The 19,478-nt window shown below is 39.2% G+C and overlaps 1 protein-coding gene across 3 annotated transcripts in view; it reads left to right on the top strand.

The window, feature by feature from the left end:
* The window catches only part of GRID2 (glutamate ionotropic receptor delta type subunit 2), a 1,392,659-nt gene that overhangs the window by 1,128,103 nt on the left and 245,078 nt on the right, over window positions 1-19,478 (top strand). For all 3 annotated transcript variants that reach the window (XM_070505363.1, XM_070505362.1, XM_014838689.3), the window contains exon 13: window positions 8,119-8,314. In XM_070505363.1, the coding sequence (XP_070361464.1) occupies window positions 8,119-8,314 (196 nt within the window). The remainder of the gene's footprint in view (window positions 1-8,118; window positions 8,315-19,478) is intronic.

The following is a 19,478-nucleotide window of genomic DNA, read 5'->3' as shown; positions in this document are numbered from 1 at the left end:
GACAGGTGTCTTCCTCATGAGTATACCTACACACTTTTTCTAGACCAAGCACACTTGAAATTGTGATGGATATTGAAATAGTTCTTAAAAATAAAGATTGAATAAGTATTCTAAAGAGGTTCAGAGCATGAAGACCTGAAGCTGTCCTTTATCTAATTTATTGCGTTGTGCCACATAAGGGCGGGTTTGAGGGCAGGTGAAGATGCAGGATGGGAGCAGGGAGAGAGACAGAACAGAGGGATGGAGAAGGCTGCCCCACTGAGGCCTTATTCAAGCGTGTCACATGGAGCCACCCTCTTCCACTGGTCCTCCACAAATCCTCAATCCTCTTTGGTCCTCGTATGGCTCCTCTTACAAAGCACCCTCTCCCTCCAGGGGGCCTCCACTGGGAAACTCTCCCTGTCCCCACAATTAAAGGAGTCCTAGCCCTCTGCCCTGCCTGGTATCATTCAAACTTGTTGGCCTCAGAATTCAGGCTTCTGCTGTCTTGAGAAGGAAAACATTCTGTACCGTGAAAGGAAGGAAGACACGATCACTTCAGTGCAAGTACATTCTCTCCACTAGGCATAGCTGTGGCTGGGTTCCTCTTGAATTATCTTGCCCCATAAATTATACTCAGGCTGTACAATCTACTCTTCTATGAGAGAATCATATTTCTTCCACTAATGTGACTTTGGCCTTAATCTTTTCAAAATAAGAAAACTAGGATTATTGGGCTAAAGAACATTCAACTCTTTCCTGAGCTGCTTTCATTAAATAATGGCACCCCTCCTGCATTTCAAGTAGCTCTCACTGAGCTCTTCAGTGCGGACTGAGCCATCTGCAAACCAAGTTTTCCTCTGACATTAAGGAGTGTGAGAGTCCTGCTTACCCCACCATTTACCCTTGATACCCTTAAATTTCATCAGACTTTCTTTACAAACTTGTATCTGAGGAGTTTGGGAAACTTCACTGAGGTGGAGTTATTAATATGCAGAATGTGGTTTCTGCAAGGCCAAGTTGCCCTTGGCTATGCTGCAAATAGGAAGGTAGAAAGCCTTCCAGTGGTGCTTATGCTGTTCTCCTCTAAGTGGAGCATATATAGTCTCCTTTATTTAAATATTCAACCCTCGAAATAAAAAATCCTACAATCCAATTTTCTGAAATAATACTTAATATTACCAAAGGTATCCATGCTCCTTGTTCTGGTAATTGTCTCTTCTTTAGCTGCTAAAACCATGAATTCTTTTATATGTGTTAATCATTTCCGTTAGCAGTTAGTTGAGCCTTTTTCTTCAGTGTTCCAGCTTGCTTCTGGTATTTGTGTCAGAAGGCTCTCATCAAACCCACCACTACTCGTCAGCTCTGTCTCCACTGTGCTTCAACAGGTATCCTTTTCAGGAACAGACCTTCCCCTTTGCACCGCATCCCACATCTACCAGAATCATGCACTATAACCTCAGCTTTTCCAGATACTTTGCTTCAGTCTCACTTGTTTGGGTTTTCTTTTTATTTGCTTGCTTCTGAATTTATGTATTTTACATATATGGCAAAATGTCTTGACAAGAAATTCACTGGTGGTCCAATAAGGCCTTCACAGCTGATTTAGCTACAGGGGAAATCTCCAAAGCTCCCTTCAAAGGAGGGGGAAGGTGTTAACTACAATATACTGCTGGCCATGATTAGTCACCCACAGAGTGAATGCCTGGTAATGTGTAATAAAAATCCCATTTTTATGCAATGCCAGTTAAACGGGAATGCTGGCTTTCCAAATGGAAGCAGCTTTCTAGTAAAGAAGAGTAGCCGAAACAAATGGGCCTCATGGATTGCTTTTTTCCAAACTCTAGGCTGCGTTCTGAGTTTCAAAGATGAGTAATAAAAAATATATATATCTCATCAGAATCAGGAATGTGTATTCTAATGAGGTAGACAAAGAAGTAAAATTTCATAACACAAAGCTAAAATGCGAACATATTCTAAGTGTTACAAGATCACTGAAGACGCAGTTGAGTTTGATCTTGAAGGGAAGGAATTCACCAGGTAGACAAGAAAACATCTTATGCTGAGAGAACACCTACTGGGCAAGGAGTGATGAAATGGTATGTTTGCCTCTAAAGTGAATATGAATGAGGCAAAAGCTTGATTCTGAGAATGGAAAAAAAAAAATTAGGCCAAATTTTGGAAGGCTCTTGAATGCTGTGGCATTTTAAGGATTTTCTAAGAGCAGTGGGGTCCATAGGAAGTGTTCAAATAAGGCAGGGATAGGATCAGGTTTGCATGTCAGAAGAACACTTTAGCTGTGGTATGGAGGATGGATTAGAGGTAAGTGAGAGTAGAGTTAGGGAAATAACTTTCTAGTAGAAGTGACAAGTGTATTGGCAATGGAAAGGCAAAGAAGTGACAGATTTTCAAGATTTAGGTGGTAAAATGTACAGAACTTGATAGGAGATTAGATGGGTGGGGGAGTTAGAAAGACCATCAGTGAGGAAAAGGGGTTAAGCTGAGAATGAATCTAATTGTTGGGAAAAATAAAGAGATGGCAATTCCAGAACTCATAACAGAGAACAAAGTAATAGTAATAGTAGTAATAAAATTAATAATTGCAACTACCAGTAACTGAGCACTTCCAGTGTTAAGTACTAAGCTAAGTGTTTTTTATCAGCATCTACTTCAAACTTCCAGATACCTTTTTATAAAATTATTATTTCGCCTATTTAATAGAGAAAAAGATTGCAATTTGGAGAAGTTTAAGTAATTTGTCCAAGGAATGAAGTTTAAATCTTTATATCTTCCAAACCCACGTTTTTAGAAACTAAGAGGTTGCCCAGTGCACAGCTGTCAGCAGTATCTCTCGGTGGCAGGCTTGACTTACCTGACCACCTCCATTCATTTTCCAACAATTTCTCCTGCTTCTTGGGTCTCAGAGACACTAATTCTCACTCTGCTGGTCCTCTATTATAGCAAATTAGCTGTTCTTTTAAGTTTTAAATTTTAGAGCACTTTTTCTGCTGGAAAACCTACCTCTGTACTCTACCCACGATAGCTCTCGGCTGCTGCAATCAGGAACAGCAGTGGGCACCAGGCGAGCTCTTTATGTGGTTGCTGATGGACTCTTGGAGCTACAACCATATCTGTCATTTGGCAGATACTGAAGTCAACATCCAGAGGAGGAAACTGGGGAGAGAGGGTGAGAGAAAGAACCTGCACTGAGTTGGAGGACACTTTTAATACACCCTATTTGTTTGTCTTTCTTCCATGGTCAGCCCCTTCACTTGAAGCATCTAGCACCTACCCTATCAACCGTGGTCCGTTTTTCTCCCCTTGAAGAAAAGTCCCTTCTGATATGATACCTGGAGTTGACTTGTTCCATTCTGTCAAAAATGGGATTAGACTTCAATTCCCCAGAGATAGAACTGGCAGCTCTCTCGTGTTGTTTGTTGGTGAGCATTCCACACAATCAAGCTCAAATGTTTAAAAAAGAAAGAAAAGAAGGAAGGAAGGAGGGTTGGAAGAAAAGAAGGAAATAGAGATGGAAAAGAGAGGCTTATGAGAATTATTTTAAAATGTATGTGGGTAAGCTATTCTGTTCTTAAATAGGTAAAAATATGAGTCAAAGTTCACTGAAGAGGGGATAGATAGATTTTTAACTAGCTGACAATTTTACAAACATTAAGTTGCAACACATTCATCGTAACAATTTCATTAACACAAAGTCATATAAATGTCCCAAAGAATTTGCTATGAAGAAAGTTATGACCATTTAGTATCATAGATTCATACAGTCTGGTACTTGGAAAGGAAATAGACAGTAATTCAACTTCAATTCATGAATCTCTTCTTCGACAATATTTGTAAGGGGTCATCCTGCCACACACACAAAAATCCATTAGAAATCATTAAGTTGGGCATGATAAGGATAGGAAACATTATATTAATAATCTTCATATGGAAACAATAGATAACTTGATCAAATGCTGATGTAACAGTCCTCTTATCATCACTCTTTGAGGAGGACAATGTTATTCTCTCCATTGATAGTTGAGGAAAGTAAGATTAATAGGGGCTAACATCACACAGCTCACAAAAAACAGATCCACTTGACTCTAAAATCTAACCTACCCATCCAGTGTCAAAGCTATTGCTATCAGATATATCTAATATCAGACCATCACATTCATCAAAACTAATTTTCAATGCTTGAAGGGTTTTGTTTATTCTTCTCATAGAGAGGGTTAGCAATCAGCCTAGATCCACCCAGCTTCCAAAAATCTACTTTCACAGAAGTCCCCTAAATTACAGTTTCTCGGTATATGTAATGTTCATGCTAATAACTAAACATCACTTACCTATTAGCTCTCAGTATTGTTTAGTAGCCCTGGGTTGCTAGTTGTATAGGACACCAGTATGAAGAGTAAAAGAAGACCCTTAGTAAGAAGTTGGGAAAATAAGGCTGATTCAAGTGGCAAAGCATCTTCTTTCTTTTATCATTCACCACTTAGAGCTATGGACACTCACACTTTTTACTCTGTGTGCACGAGCTGGGGTCTGGGGTTGGCAGATGAGGGCTCAGGTTGAATAGACTCTCAGAGTGATCTTTTTCTGAGTTCTGAGTGACTATATGAGGGTTTTGTGTGGTGAGGAGGAGAAATGGAATATAGTAGTATGAATATGTTCACAATACACTCTTTTCTGGAATGCTCTAAATTTTCCCATTCTTTCTGCTGTCTGGATAAACATTGCCAATTGTTAAAAAAGAAATGTCAATGTTTGTCATGGTTGATTAATTTATATATTAGATACTTATTAATTATTTTAGATTGTTTTGCATTTTAAAACAATGATTGGACATTTCTAAACAACATCCACTCAGATATTGACCTTCAGATACAGTTTTTTGAGGATTACCACTTGTAGAATAACCTACTAGATTTCTTTAAGGGCTCATAATATAGATGTTAGCATTTCTGCTGCTCTTGCTCTAAACTCTTATTAGCATGCAAATAACAAAATGACCTCTTATAATAGGCACTCCCTTTCTGTGTTGGGCTCCTAAAACAGTCTTCTCTCTCTACCATAGCTACCTGTGCTCATTTCATTTTGCTTCATTTTATTTTTGTCACCTTTGGTACTATCTTGCTGTACTATAATGGAATAATACTGAATCAGATAAGCTGTAATTTTTATTGCCAGCATAACTCAAGGCAAATTTATAAGCTGAACTTGATATCAGAAATGAAGCTAGAGGGAATATGCCTTTGTTCTAAGTTAGAAAATGCTCTCTATTCTAAATTTCAAGTACATTGAAAATAAACTACCCTTTTTGGAATTAAGAACTTCACACAGACAATATATTAAGATATTTCTCTAAAAAATTTATTGTGGGGGCCAGCCCAGTGGCATAGTGGTTAAGTTCATGCACTCAGCTTCAGCGGCCCAAGGTTCGCAGATTCAGAATCCAGGCACCAACCTAACACCCCTCATCAAGCCATGCTGTGGTGGCATCTCACATAAAATAGAGGAAGATTGGCATAGATCTTAGCTAGTGACAATCTTCCTCCAGCAAAAAGAAAAAAGTTGGCACTAGATGTTAGCTCAGGTCCAATCTTCCTAACTCACACACACACACAAAATTATTATGTACAAAACCATTTCACCAACTAAACTGTTTGTATTATAATTCTATATTCAGCTTGTAAAGCTAACATTTATGGCAATGCTATATCACAGAAACCTGATTATATTAAAGATCCCAACATTTGATCTCGATTTTCTTTTCATGGAAAGCTAAGAGGCAGCATTAATTTATTTAGCAGTATTTTACCAGTATGACTATTTGAGCAAACCAGTTATATATTTAGATATAGACGTAAAAAAATTTCACCCCAAGACTATGATCTCTCTGCCACCAAATTGAAGCCTTTTGATAGCCATAACCAAGACTGATCGCTGGGACTACCCAGCAGCAAGTGGCGAATCCTGTGCCCAGACAGTTTCTGATGGACCCTAATAAGCCTTCTCCAGCCATAAACCTTCAGGCTTTAGATGGTGCAAGATCTGTACATCTACCAAGCCTTGGCCCTTGTATTTATAGAAATTCAAGGAATGAGGCCTGCTATTACAACCTGTATCGAGATGTTTCATTTCTTTCCCCTGTGTCACTACTTAAGAGCATCCTCCACTAAACACTGGGAAATATGGTAAAATGTTAATATTTTGAATAAATTTTTATTCCTAGTACTGGAAACAGCAGTAAATGAGAATTGAATTGCTCTTTTGAAACGAAATTTTTATTGCTATGTTATTTCCAAGATAATTATGATATGTCCCAGGAGAAAATGCCCTGTCACTCTGGTGTTAAGTTGCACACTAGCCACTTGTAGTTCACTTTTATTCCTGCTCTCGCCCTCAATTTTTGCTTATTCTGTCACTTTACCTTATCTTTTACAAGTGGTAGAATTAGTTCAATAGTTGTAGAATATTCCAGAAAATTCTTCTTTTCAAATAATCCTTTTTAAATGCATCATTTTATGCAGCAGAAGTGTATAGCGAAAAGGAATTATCATGGTGGTTTCCACAGAGAAAATGATATACACCAACAACATAAAACTCAGTAAAATTCAAATTAAATTTTGCTGAAAGTTACCGTTAGAAATTGGCACAAATACTCCTCTAACAAATACAGCCCATAATTTATTGTTTGCAATACAATTTTACACAAGACAGAAACTAGTGATCTGCAAGATTATTCCCAATACCCTTACAAAATACTGGTTTTGGTTGCAAAGACCACCCCCCCCCCACCCCGCCGCCCCGCGCCCCCGCCCAGGAAATTGTTAGCAAACTCCATCCAGACACACACCAAAAGGTCAGAGGTATACATTACATGAGATTCATGGCCCATGGTTGTCAAGGGCTGTGGATGTTTATTCTTGTTCAAAATGTGGTATAGTGTTTCAAAGCATCTGCTCCCATTCCCAGGGGTTAGCGAGTTTGAAGCGTGCCAGCATTTAATTTTGAACAATATGCCAAAGACACATATTTGTTCTTAAGCGTCAGTCATTAGAGTTGGGTGCCTATACAAATTCAATGAGTTCCAGTGGAGTAGTAATTAGTTCTCCAAGTTAGAAAGTATAAAGTGGCTTAGACACTGAAATGAAGGAAATCAACCACCAATCTAGAGATGGATAAAAGGAGACCAGTAGATAACATGTGTACCTCAAAGACTGATTTGAGAATCCTGGAGCATTATTCTGTAAAAAAGAAAGCTGAAAACATATGCAGCTTCCCAGATGCATGAAATTTACTCTATCTGAATACAAATAGAAGTCACACACACACACACACACACACACACACACACACACACACACACAGCCCTAAAGCAAATGTAGCGAAGGAAATATAGATACAAGAGTAAGCATCCTACAGTAGAAACAATATGGACTTGGGAGCCAGGAGATCTACATATGAATCCTCTCTCTATCCCTCACTGACTGTGCCACACTGAGCAAGTCAGTTCTTCTCCCAACTTAATTTTCCTCATCTATAAAATGGGTGAAATAGTTCTGAACATGAGGCATTGCTGTGAGGATAATATTTGTCAATAGACTGCATTTATGTAGTGGCCAGTCAACAAGTAACTACTATCATGAATACTAATTTTTACGTATACACTTGATCTCAAAACATGTTGTTTATGTAAAATGTAATTATTTTATAAAAATATTGAAGGTTTATCACCTGAAAGGATATAGGTTTAATGTTTATAACACTGAATTTTTTTAAAAAACCAAATGACTATATGATTATCTAACAATCTAATTTAATTTGTCTTTGCTTTGATAGGATTGCTAGATTTTTTTCATAGTGAAGGGTCACCAAAAAAAACATTGCCTTACTGCTAGAAATTGTCACCTTTCCTTCAGTAATGATTTTGTCTTCTCATGATTTGTTACAGTACTGTATACCCTAACAGCAATTCTCCTTGTATATGACATCTTAATATTAAGAAACAAGAAAATAAAAGGAATTTGACATCCTTATCTTCACATTTATTGCCAATTGCCTCCCTTAACTTTATTTCCACTTGAAAATATTCAGTGCTCTCTATTGTGTTTCTCTTCTCTCCCAATAATCAAGGTCTCTCCAGGACCTTTCCAAGCAAACAGACATCCCTTACGGCACAGTCCTGGACTCCGCAGTGTATGAGCATGTCCGCATGAAGGGAATGAATCCTTTTGAGAGGGACAGCATGTATTCCCAAATGTGGCGGATGATCAACCGAAGCAATGGATCAGAGAATAATGTTCTGGAGTCCCAAGCAGGCATCCAAAAGGTACTGGTCATAGTTCTTCATTCATAGTCTACCATTTTGTCTCTCATATTGAAGTTGCTTAGTTGAGATTGGGTTATTTCTTTTGTTTTTATTTTAACTTTGACATAGAGTTTTCAGTTAAATTATACCTTCTTTTGATTTAAAGAAGATTTTGAGATGATTCAGTGCACCAGTAGAGGGAATTCAAAGCCCTCTCTGGTGTGTCTAATGGACCTGTTTCCAAAGGATTTCCAAAGCTAGAAAACATGACCTGGTATTTTGTTCAGAGCAGGGTCAGGGACGTATACACATGGGGACTGAAAAGGTTTTTACAAATCCCGTTCCAAATATCATACAGGTTATCCAGTTCTTTCAAATGACTCAGGGTATTTTCTACACTGCACTTGTTTTTAAACGAAAACCTTATCTTTACTTGTGATTATGTGAAGCTATCTGTGAGTAAGAGTTAATCTTGTCAACAAATAAGTTTCCTACAAATGTCTGTTTCTATTTCCAAAAGCGAAAATCTGTATTTATATCTTATTTCTGTATAACAATCACTTAAAATTTACTTTCCCAAAAAAAAGGCTTAGAAAGCCCTTTTTGTGGAAAACATGAAGCTAGTTTTTATTCTGGGCTATAGTTTATAAACATGTATAGAAGCAATTCTTCCTCAGGCTCTATCAACTTCCGTGAGAAAACTGAATGATTTTTGCTTAAGGTTGTCTCCAGTGGTTAGTACAGTGAAAATCACAATGATTGACCTTCAGTAAATAATTGTGGAATGGATGAATGAATGTCAACTACAGCAGAAATGGTGGTATTCACTTTTTCTTTGTAACCTTTAACAGCAGACTAATTTTGACCCCAAGTCTAAGTTCCTTGTTCAAAAGGCAAACTCGATGCCTTATTGGAGAACATTTTGATGACCGTAAAAATTATCCTGCTACAGGTTCTAGCATTATTCTGTGCCTTTCCTATGATGTCCTTTACCTGCTGCTGCTATTGTTATGGTTCCCTGGTGTCAGCCTAGTAATTTTTGCAGTCACTACATTAGTATAATTGTTTTGAAAACTGATGATGCTGACATAAACCTGTTTCCAAGTAGTAGTAAAGCCTTTAAGAAAGTGAATGGCCTTGAAATGTTAGCAATGACTGCTAACTCCTTCATCCTTGTTATATTCATCCCAGTTTCCCAGGGCCCAGGGATTGATCCTAAAATATTTATTTCTTGTTTTTGTCGAGAGGTCCACTGGCTCCTGGAAGTTTAATATGGCATCCGCCAATTACTGGGGGCGATGGGGAGGGCGGGTGAGAATGGGTGAGTGAATGGACCTATATGTTGTCTGGGGGAGTGGGGAGGGTAGACATTTTAGGATTTACTAGGTACTTATAGGATATAAATGAATTTAAACCTCAGCATAAGTATACTGAATGGTTGTTAGAAGAGTCACTTTCCTTCATAGTGTCTACTGTTAAAAAGAATTTTGTTTTCTTGAGGATGAGTATAGATCGAAATTTGTAGTTTATATTTTTATTCCATTTTAGAAGCCAAAGATCCCACACTCTACAATCTCTTTCTATACTGTATCATTCCAGAGAAAATTCACTTTCTTTTCGCCGAGAAAATATACAGATAACCAATAAAATATTTTTTTAAAAACATACATATTCACTCATTTATTTTGTATGCACTCATTTTTGCTAAGTACCAGTTATGTACCAGTCACTGATCTAGGAACTAGAGGTAAACTCAACCACAGGGAAATGATCACTGGATTCATGACATATAGAGTCTGGTGAGAGAGAGAGAGAAAGAAACTAAAATACATGAGGACCAAACAAAATGATTTAAATTGTGATAAATGCTAGGGTGCTATTGTAGAAATTAAAGAGGAAATCTACTTGAGGAACAGTGATCAGGTACAGTTTCCTGAGGAGATAAAGTGCTAGCTATGATCTGCCTGATTAGGGGCTGGTCTTGTTGAAGAGAGAGAGACAAGCCTTCCAGACAAGGCTTAGCATAGGCACAGGCCTGAAGGTGCATTCAAGAAACCGATTCAAAATCAACATGAAGTGGAGCCTGTTGAATCAGAGAACACAGAATGAAGTTAGTGAGCAGGGGATAGATTAAGAGGACCTTGCTGCCCTTGGTTAGGAATTTGGATTTTATTTGAATGGCAAAAAATGCTGCTGAAATAGGGGAATGTCATGATTCATTTTTATCTTTCAAGAAGATCACTTCAGCTGATGTGTGGGGCTTGAGTAAGAGTATGCAAAGCATGGAAATAGTGAGGCCATAAGAGACTCTTGTAACTTTCTGAAGTAGCCAATCAAGTGGATACATATAAGTAAGGTCTTGTTTTATTCTTAGGTTCTTATAAACACACACGACCCATATCCCTCACATTCTTTGTACTAATACAAACTGGGTACAGCTCCTACATCCTAGTATTTCCAAAATAATATATGAATCATAAAGATATAGGATAACAATTACCACATAAAAGCTTTAGGTAGTCATATATGTAAGATACACACGTATATTTTCTAAGGGCTTCAGTATTGTTTAAGAAAATCTCTCCTTTTCCAAGTATGTACATACAGTTTCCTACATTTTGTGAGTCTTTTATTCTTTTGTTTTTTACTTTTATGTCTTTTAACCATATGGAATTTAATTTGACATTTGTATGTATGTAAAAATAAATTGTAAATATCCACACTGAGAAAATTCTAACCTGAGATTCGATGAAATAAAGGTGTTTTAGACTGGGCTATTGATAATTTTGCAGCCTGTGCTGTGAAATTTAGTTTATTATTATTTAGGTTTTACTATTTCTTTTTCTTTAAACATGTAGCCATTCCATTACCTTTCACCTTAGATTGTTGTTTCTTATGCTGTTGTTAAATGTCATAAATATTTTAAAAATCTGTTATGAAGAACAGAAAGAACTCTCATCTTAGAGACAAACTATCTGGTTTTCTTTCCTGGGTGTTCCACTTCTTAACTGTATAACTTTGGGCAAATCACTTAAATCACTTGGCTTCTCTAAGACTTTCCTCATCTGTAAAATGACCACAGTGGGGGAATTAAAAGTCTGGGCTTTGCAGGCACATCAACATGGATTTGAATCCAGTTTTGTTTTGTTTTGTTTTGTTTTTCCTGAGGGAGATTTGCCCTGAGCTAACATTCATGCCAATCTTTCTCTTTTTGTATGTGAGCTGCCGCCACAGCATGGCCACTGACAAGTGGTATAGGTCCACACCTGGGAACTGAACCCAGGCTGCTGAAGCAGAGGGTACTGAACTTAACCACTGGCCACAAGGGCTGGCCCCAGTTCATTTTTAAAAATAAAAAGTATAAATGTGACTAGTTACTTAAAATCTCTGGGCTTCAAGATTTTCATCATGATGATAAGAATTTCTACCTTTTATGGGTTTTGTCACTATTTTAAAAAATAATACATGTAGAAGTATTAATAAATAGTGTGATTAGAGCCCTAAACTAATAAGACAATCCTGAAGATTACCTGAGAGAATGTGTATGTGAGGGATTTGTAACTACAAAGCTCTATTTAATATTTCCTAAAGTTGTTAGCAAAAGTTTGGTTTCTGTTTCCAATGTCAATCCAAATAACAAGAACAGAGTCTTGGGAGAAAAAGGAAAGCTTTACTTTGCCAGGCAGAGGGAGCAAAGCAAGGATCAGTGCCCCAAAAGTTGCTTACTCCCTGTTAAGAAATGAGTAGGGGTGTTTATTTGGGGTTTTAGGTAGGGGAGGGGGACCACAGACTTCTTGGTCAGCGTTTTCCCATCCACCTGTGTTTGGGGCTGCTTCCAGCAGAGGAGACAAAGGATCTCTCAGATGAGTGTCCTTGGCTGTTTATCTCCATGGTGGAAGGTAGACTCTGATGTCAGGAAGCCAAGAAGTTGGGCCTGTGAAGCTTCAGTTTCTTGGTATTCTCTGGACATTGGTTTCTCTGTAAAAGAACTTCAAGGTCCTGGGATTAGCTACAACTCTAGTGGGAGCCCAATGTGAGGCCATCTGGACTTTAACAATCTGTAACTTCTATTTGGTTGTACAGCTCAGGGAGTCAGAGGCTAAAGAAACATATGAGTGTAACTAAAGACCCAGGAAACTGGGAATGCAGGTTTTTACTTTTAACCCCATACATGCCAGGTTCACTGTAGGGGAACCAATATCAGGGTAGATATTAACTAAGAGCTGGTAACAAGGTTAACTTAAAATTGTGACATAATAAAAAAGATAACGCAATAAAAGAAGTAGAGAATAATTTTTACTCCCTGATATTCTGCTGACAAAGAAGATTTATGAGTTTAAAACTGAAAATCAAGTCCCCAACTACTTATTAAACCATATTTATTCAGTTTTCTGATTTACTAGAGTGGTAGTAAAGAATGTCCTTATGAAATTATACTGCAAAATATCAAGGTGAAGTTTGCTTGTAGTATATATTTCTTTCAACTAAAAACAGACAATTGAAAACTGATTAGACAGACAATAGGTAATAATAATAAAATGAATTTTTGTTCAATTTGCAAGGTCTTGACCAGCTTCCGTTAAAACACAAAACCAACCAGCAAACAATAACCTTCTCACCTGCTAAAGCTCACTGGGAGTTCATGAGATTGAGAACACATGAACTGTGGTTGGGGCTTCTTCCTTGGGCAACTAGCCTTGCGCATCTCACACAGTGGCTTCCTGCTCTCTGTCGCTGATTTCTAATCTGTGCAGACAGAAAAGACCTCGCAGGTCTTCTAAGTCAATATTCCACAAAAGGCCAAACTTCTTCTCTAGCATCTTTGACAGGAATTCTATATATAGTAACTGTCTTCCAGGAAAGCCTGCATCACTGTGAAAAACTATCCTCACAATCTAATCAAAGCTTTAAATAGATCCCATCAAGGTCTCAGGCTGTGCTTGTTCTTAATTGTGCTACTAGTCTCATTAAGTGCCTCTTACTTGAAGGTAGTTCCTGATCCCTTCTAACATCTTCCTTCTGCTCTTCCCAAAGAAACCTGTATAAATAAGGACTAAGAAAATGAGTTCTGATCTGCAAGTCTTGGGAGACATTCACCTGTACCAAACTAGCCTAATTAAACTAGAACAAATTTGTTTCTTTCTTCCTCTTCCCAGGACTTTGTGCTTAAGCAGAAAAATTGTGATTTGAAAAATATAACTGAATCTTTTAATGCATTCATTCAACAATTATTTATTGAGCACCCTCCATAGATTGGCCAGTAATTTAGTCACTGGAGTGAACATAATGAAAACAAAATGCCTTCATACATTTACATTCTAGTGGAGGAAGCAGACAATAAACAAGATAAATAAAATGCATTGTATTTCAGTAGTGATAAGTGTTAAGGAGAAAAATAGAGTCGGAGAGAGAGAAGAGGGACGTGGAGAAGAAGACGGTCTGCTTTGTTAAATCAAATGGCCAGGGAAGTCTACACTAAGAAACTGGTACTGTAATAAATACTTAAAGTGGGGCAAGGGGAGGGGAGGTGTATATCTGGGTGAAGCGTTTCCAGACAGAGGGTCAGTCAGTGCAGAGACCCTAGTGTGGAAACATGCCTGGATATTCTAAGACTATGAGGAAGGCCAGTTTAGCTCCAGAAATAAGGGATATTATCAGAAGTGTAACAAGGTCAGAGAGGTAGAGGGCCAGATGGTAGGGAGGAGGCAAATCACACAGAATCTTGTTACTCACAGTGTAGTCTCATGATCTAGTAGCATCAGCATTATCTTAGAGCTTGTTAGAAATGCAGACTCTTAGGTCCCACTTCAGCCCTTCTGACTGTGAATCTCATTCTAACAGGATTCCCAGGTGATTCAAATGCATGCTAAATTCTGGGACATACTAACACAGAGCTGTCTAGGACATTCTAAGTGGGCTTTTACTCTGTGTGAGATGAAACTTAGGAGGGTTTTGAACAGATCTGACTCATATTTTGGTAAATCATATGGCTGTTGTATTTAGAAAAACTGGAGGTGGCGATGATGAAGCTGGAAACAGTTAGGAGGCCATGATGATGACTCAGCAACATTCTGAAATTACACCATAGAAAATCAATCTTGGTTAAAATACAAATACATGTTGGAAGACTATGACTTTAAACTGTTATTAGCATTAGCATGTTAATGAGACTTAGCCTGTCAGATTATTTTAGGAGGAACTGGGTCATAAAACAGGTAATTTCTGAGAATAGAGAAAGAAATTCTAGGTTGGGGATAAGAGTCTGACTAGGAATGAAGGATTTGTGTGTAGCACTGAAATAGAGAAGTCTTTGGTTACTCGCAAGGCTGAATTCATTTCCTGATAGCCTAACTAAAATGGTGCAGAACAAATTGTTCTAGAACCTCAGCAGTAAAGACTCCTAGGAAGAAAAGAACATGAGGATTGGTAAGATTAGAACTCTTATCCTAGCCAGAGAATCCCAAGGGTAAGTAAATAATACTTCAGACTACATGGTTCAGTGGGGATGTAAGCCCTGAGGGTTATTATAGCAATAAGGTAGTGGGTGGTGATGCTGACAGCAGCAGTGTTCAATGAGAAAGCATCAATTTGTAAGGCGATTAGTCTGCTTAAGTCCCAGAGTAGGATAGGGAAAGGGGAACTGACAAGGTCCAGTTGGAGCATTAAGTCTCCAGCCAAGCTGCTGGACTTCAGGGCCCAGCTCTAATCCTAGCTAGAAAACTGAGGAGTTGAAACAAAAGCCAAGACAAAAAACTGGTCATATCAAATGGCCAATATCAAGGATTTTGGAGGACTGGGGCAGAAAACCAAATTCTAGACCCTACGCAATAGTGAGATAAGCTTACCCATTTTATTCATCTCTGGCTGAAAAAATTGAGTGGATTGAACTTGTCATTTTACTTATTTATTCAACACATATTCAATGAGCATCTATTATTTACAAGACACTGTTCTAGGCATTGGGAGGTATAACAGAACAAGCAAAGTCCCTGCCCAAATGAAGAGTATGTTGTAGTGGAGAGAAAACCAGCACGTAAATGTGTGCTATAAGGAAAAACTGGAAGGGTAAGAATGAAAGGGAGCAGAAGCAGGAAGAGGGATGTTGCCATCACATATTGGGTGATCTCAGAGGGCATCTCCGAGAAAGTGACACCTGAATATACCTGAAAGAGGAGAGGGTATGAGCCATGAAGATAATGGGGAGGGGGGAACAGGAATTGATCTGGGCAGAAGGAACATTCACCGCAAAATTTCTACAATGGAAGCTAGCTGGGCATGATGGAGAGGAATGTCAAGAAGACCAATTTGGCTGGATCAAGGTGCACAGAGAGTGGGGATAGGAGGCGGTAGGGCAGAAGGGTAAGAGATATCAGAGATATCAGGGGTAAGAGATAAGGAGTTAGGCAGGATGCAGGCCATCAACAGTGTTGATGCTTGGGCCCCACTAAAGTTCCAGTTGTATCTTATTTGGGGAATGGAAAGCATCTGAAGATCTTAAATCTCTTCAGGTGATTCTGATTCACCATAAAGGTTGAGCATCGCTGATATAATATTTTGTGAGCCATTTAAATGACTATGGCTTTTACTCTGAGATGGGAAACCAGGGAAGACTTGTGAGAAGAGTGACATGATCTGACTTACTTTCTAAAGGTCCACTCTACGTGCAGTTTGGAAAATGGTAGGCGCATGGAAGGTGGCTGTCAAGGTTGGAAGCAGGGAGAACAGTGAGGAGGCCACTGAAATAAATAATGGGTGGGGTTCCTGGCATGGGATTTGAGGTTGGGGGAAATTTTTTTTATCAGAGAAAATATACAATCTCTGCATATTGATGGGATAATGCAGTTAAGAGAGGAAAATTCAGATGTAGGAGAAAGACAGGAGAACTGCTCTGGAATAGGAGATAAGTAATGGGATCCAGTGTACAAAGGGAGGGTTTGGACTTAGGAGTACAATCCATCCATAATAAGGAGAGAAGATAGTGCATATTGGCATACATGCAGATAGGTTGGAAGATATGGTTGTGGGAACATGTGGAAATTCATTTTTGACTGTTTGTATTTACTCAATGCAACAGGAATCAAGGCCATCACCAAAGTGTAACAGGATAGAGATTCTGGAAATTTGAAGAAAGAGAAGGCAAAAATGATTGTTCTGGAGAAAGGGACGGGCAGTAGACTAGTGAAATTTAATTGGATTCCTAGACAAGACTAAAGGCCGTTTTGCAAGAGTGGTCATGACTATAACTTGGGAACAATCGGCATGACTTCAGGCTTTTCTCTAACCATCTTCAGGTGCCTGAGTGCAAACATGGAGTCATTAGAGTAGATTTCACTAGAGTTGGCGTTTTCCAGATAAGCATGGTAAAAGACCATGGGATGAGAGAGTTGAGAATATATGCAAAACAGTGAGTATTATGAATCATAGCATCTGAGTTGTATAGGAGGAAAGTGATGACACAAGGGTGATCGAGGATACCAAAAGGATGGCACGAATAATGCACTGCAGTCCTGGATGGGACTGAAGAATTATTGGAGTCAGTGAACCAGAAGGGCAGGATTGGAAATAATATGAAGTTGGTTCTGAGATGACACATTTGAAATTGAGATGATGAAGAGAGTGCTAGTAATGGAAATGATGTGACATGGGAGTGGGCGGCTGAGGTAGGAGAAAAGACATGATCTTTGGAAAAGAGCAAGCTAAGATACTGAGAAGCCAAGTACTGGAAAGGGATTCTATGTGAATAATCAAATCACCAAAAATAACCACAGAACTAGTATCTGAGAAAATAACAGAGCCAAGTGATAAAACCTGTGGGTAATGTTGGAGGAGTGACATAGAGTCAGCAGATGGCTGCATAAAGAATGAGTAGCAGGTAGTATAGTCTGATAGCATGAGCTTCAAAACTGGAGGACTTTAGAGACAAGGCTCTAGAAGCAGTTCAAGGGGAAAGGAGGATGCTTACCCCTTATCCAGCCCTAGTAGTATGAATGTTATAAAAGAGAAAAATGGCCACCACTAGAGAAGACCACAGGCGATGTGTTATGCCCAGAGGAGAAGCTGGTTTTACTTAGCAAAAGAAAGTAAAAGGAAATTTAGGAAAAAACATATTGAGGATATAGGCAGGGTGACCATACATCCTGGTTTGAGACAGTCTCAATTTCCTGGATGTCCCATTGTTACTATTAATAGCATCCCTGTGATATTGTGGTTTATAGTAACAAATATATATTTGGTCTTCCTCCTGTTTCTAGCACAGTGCTCCCTCAACCTTTGGAATTTCCTAAATAATGAGAGCAACAAAATTGTCTTTTGTTATGTTAATGAGGTGACTGTCAGGTTGCACCTAAGGATGGGAGCGGGTTGCCAGAGGAAACAACTATGTGATAAAAGGGTTGGAAGTTCAGTCCCACCCCCAATCTCAGGGCAGGGGAGAGGGGTAAGGGGTTGGAGATTGAGTTAATCACCAGAGGCTAATGATGGAATCAAGCATGCCTATGTAATGAAGCCTCCATAAAAACCCAAAAGGAGGAGCTTCCGGGTTGGCAAACATGTATAGATTTGGGAGAGTATCGGAGAGAGAGCATGGAAGCTCTGCACCCTTTCTCCACACCTTGCCCTATGTGCCTCCTCCGTTTGGCTGTTCCTGAGTTATAGCCTTTTATAATAAACCAGTAATCCAGTAAGTAAACTGTTTCCCTGAGTTCTGTGAACCACTCTAGCAAATTAGTTGAATCCAAGAAGGAAGTCACTGGAACTTCCAACCTAGAGCCAGTCTGTTCAGAACACAGGTAACAACCTAAACTTGCTATTGGCTTCTGAAGTGGTGGGGGGTTGGGGGCAGTCTTGTAGGACTGAGACCTTAACCTGTGGAATCTGATGCTATCTCCTTGAGACAGTGGCAGAACTGAGTTGAATAGTAGACCACCCAACTGGTGTCTGAGAATTGTTGGTGTGAGACCACCCCCACCATGTCAGAATTGGTCTCAGAATCATTAACACCTTTTCACTCTCAAGCTTATTTCCATCAGAACAATAAATTGTATGATTTGCCTAGATGTAAGGATCATGGTGATGATAGAGTTCCATAGAGCAGAGTTGGAGAGACTGGAGAATTGGAAAGGAATGAGAAAATTGTTCAAAACCAGGTGATGCGCAGATCCAAATTGATAAGAGATGATCTGTGGCCTAGAAGGCTTGGATTTTTCCTAATGATGGTCATTCAGGAATCTAAAGCCAATTTGAGCTTTAGGCTCTAGGAAAATTGTGTGGGTAAGCTGCTGAGTTTGGGGTGGCAGAAGGGGAAGGGGTGAGCCTGTTGCCAGGAGCATACTGACAATGGCAGAGTGGGGGCCTGGCTGAGAGCAGTCCTGCCAGCAGCTAAGAGATATGAGGGCATTGCTTCCCACAGCTGAGTGAGGCCGGGGAAGGTAGCAGCTGACATGTGTTAGACTTAAGAATGAAGTGAGCAGAAACCAAGTTACATAAAAGAAAAAAGGCTGTGAGTGGAAAACAAATTTCGACTGTTGCGCAGTTGTACATATAGTAACTCCTGGTCTTATGCACCTCAAACCCATAAGTCACACTGGCCATATTCTCTTTTCTGGTTGTTCCATTTCCCTTCCTCTTCATGCTCTGTAGCTTCATTTGGCATTCAGTAAAAATGCCAAAGTAGATGACGATTCATGAGCCAGCAGCAGAGAGAGTGCAGGAGCTAACGGGAGCTTCAGTGAGTGACCTGGTAACATGATGACTAGGTGCATGACCTAAAATCAGGGTTAGGCCTTTATTACAGAAATGAATAAGCAGACTGGACACAACTTGGGGAAAAATAAGATAAGATACTCCGCAGCTTTGGGTCTATAAAGATGCCAGGAGTGCGGGACTGTCACACTGCGGGGCTTGGGGGTGGAGGCGCATTTGCTGCACTTGCCCTTCTGCCAAATGAATCCGACAAACGACGCATGATTCACTTCAGCACTTCACCCTGCAGCTGGGAGCCCAGATCCCACTGGCATATTTTCTGCTCTCCAAATCCAGAGTTTTTAGGTCTGTGTCAGTTATCACACAGTGAAAGAAGAGAACTGCACCAGTGGCAAGATGAAAAACCACAGAAATCATTTCCAGCAGGCCTGCTAATGTGTTTTTAATACCTGGGATTGGGTATTTTTTAATTTAATTTAATTTT

This window comes from Equus asinus, chromosome 3 (genome assembly GCF_041296235.1).
Source record: "Equus asinus isolate D_3611 breed Donkey chromosome 3, EquAss-T2T_v2, whole genome shotgun sequence".
NCBI lineage: Eukaryota > Metazoa > Chordata > Mammalia > Perissodactyla > Equidae > Equus > Equus asinus.
This window is presented reverse-complemented; position numbering and strand designations above follow the sequence as displayed.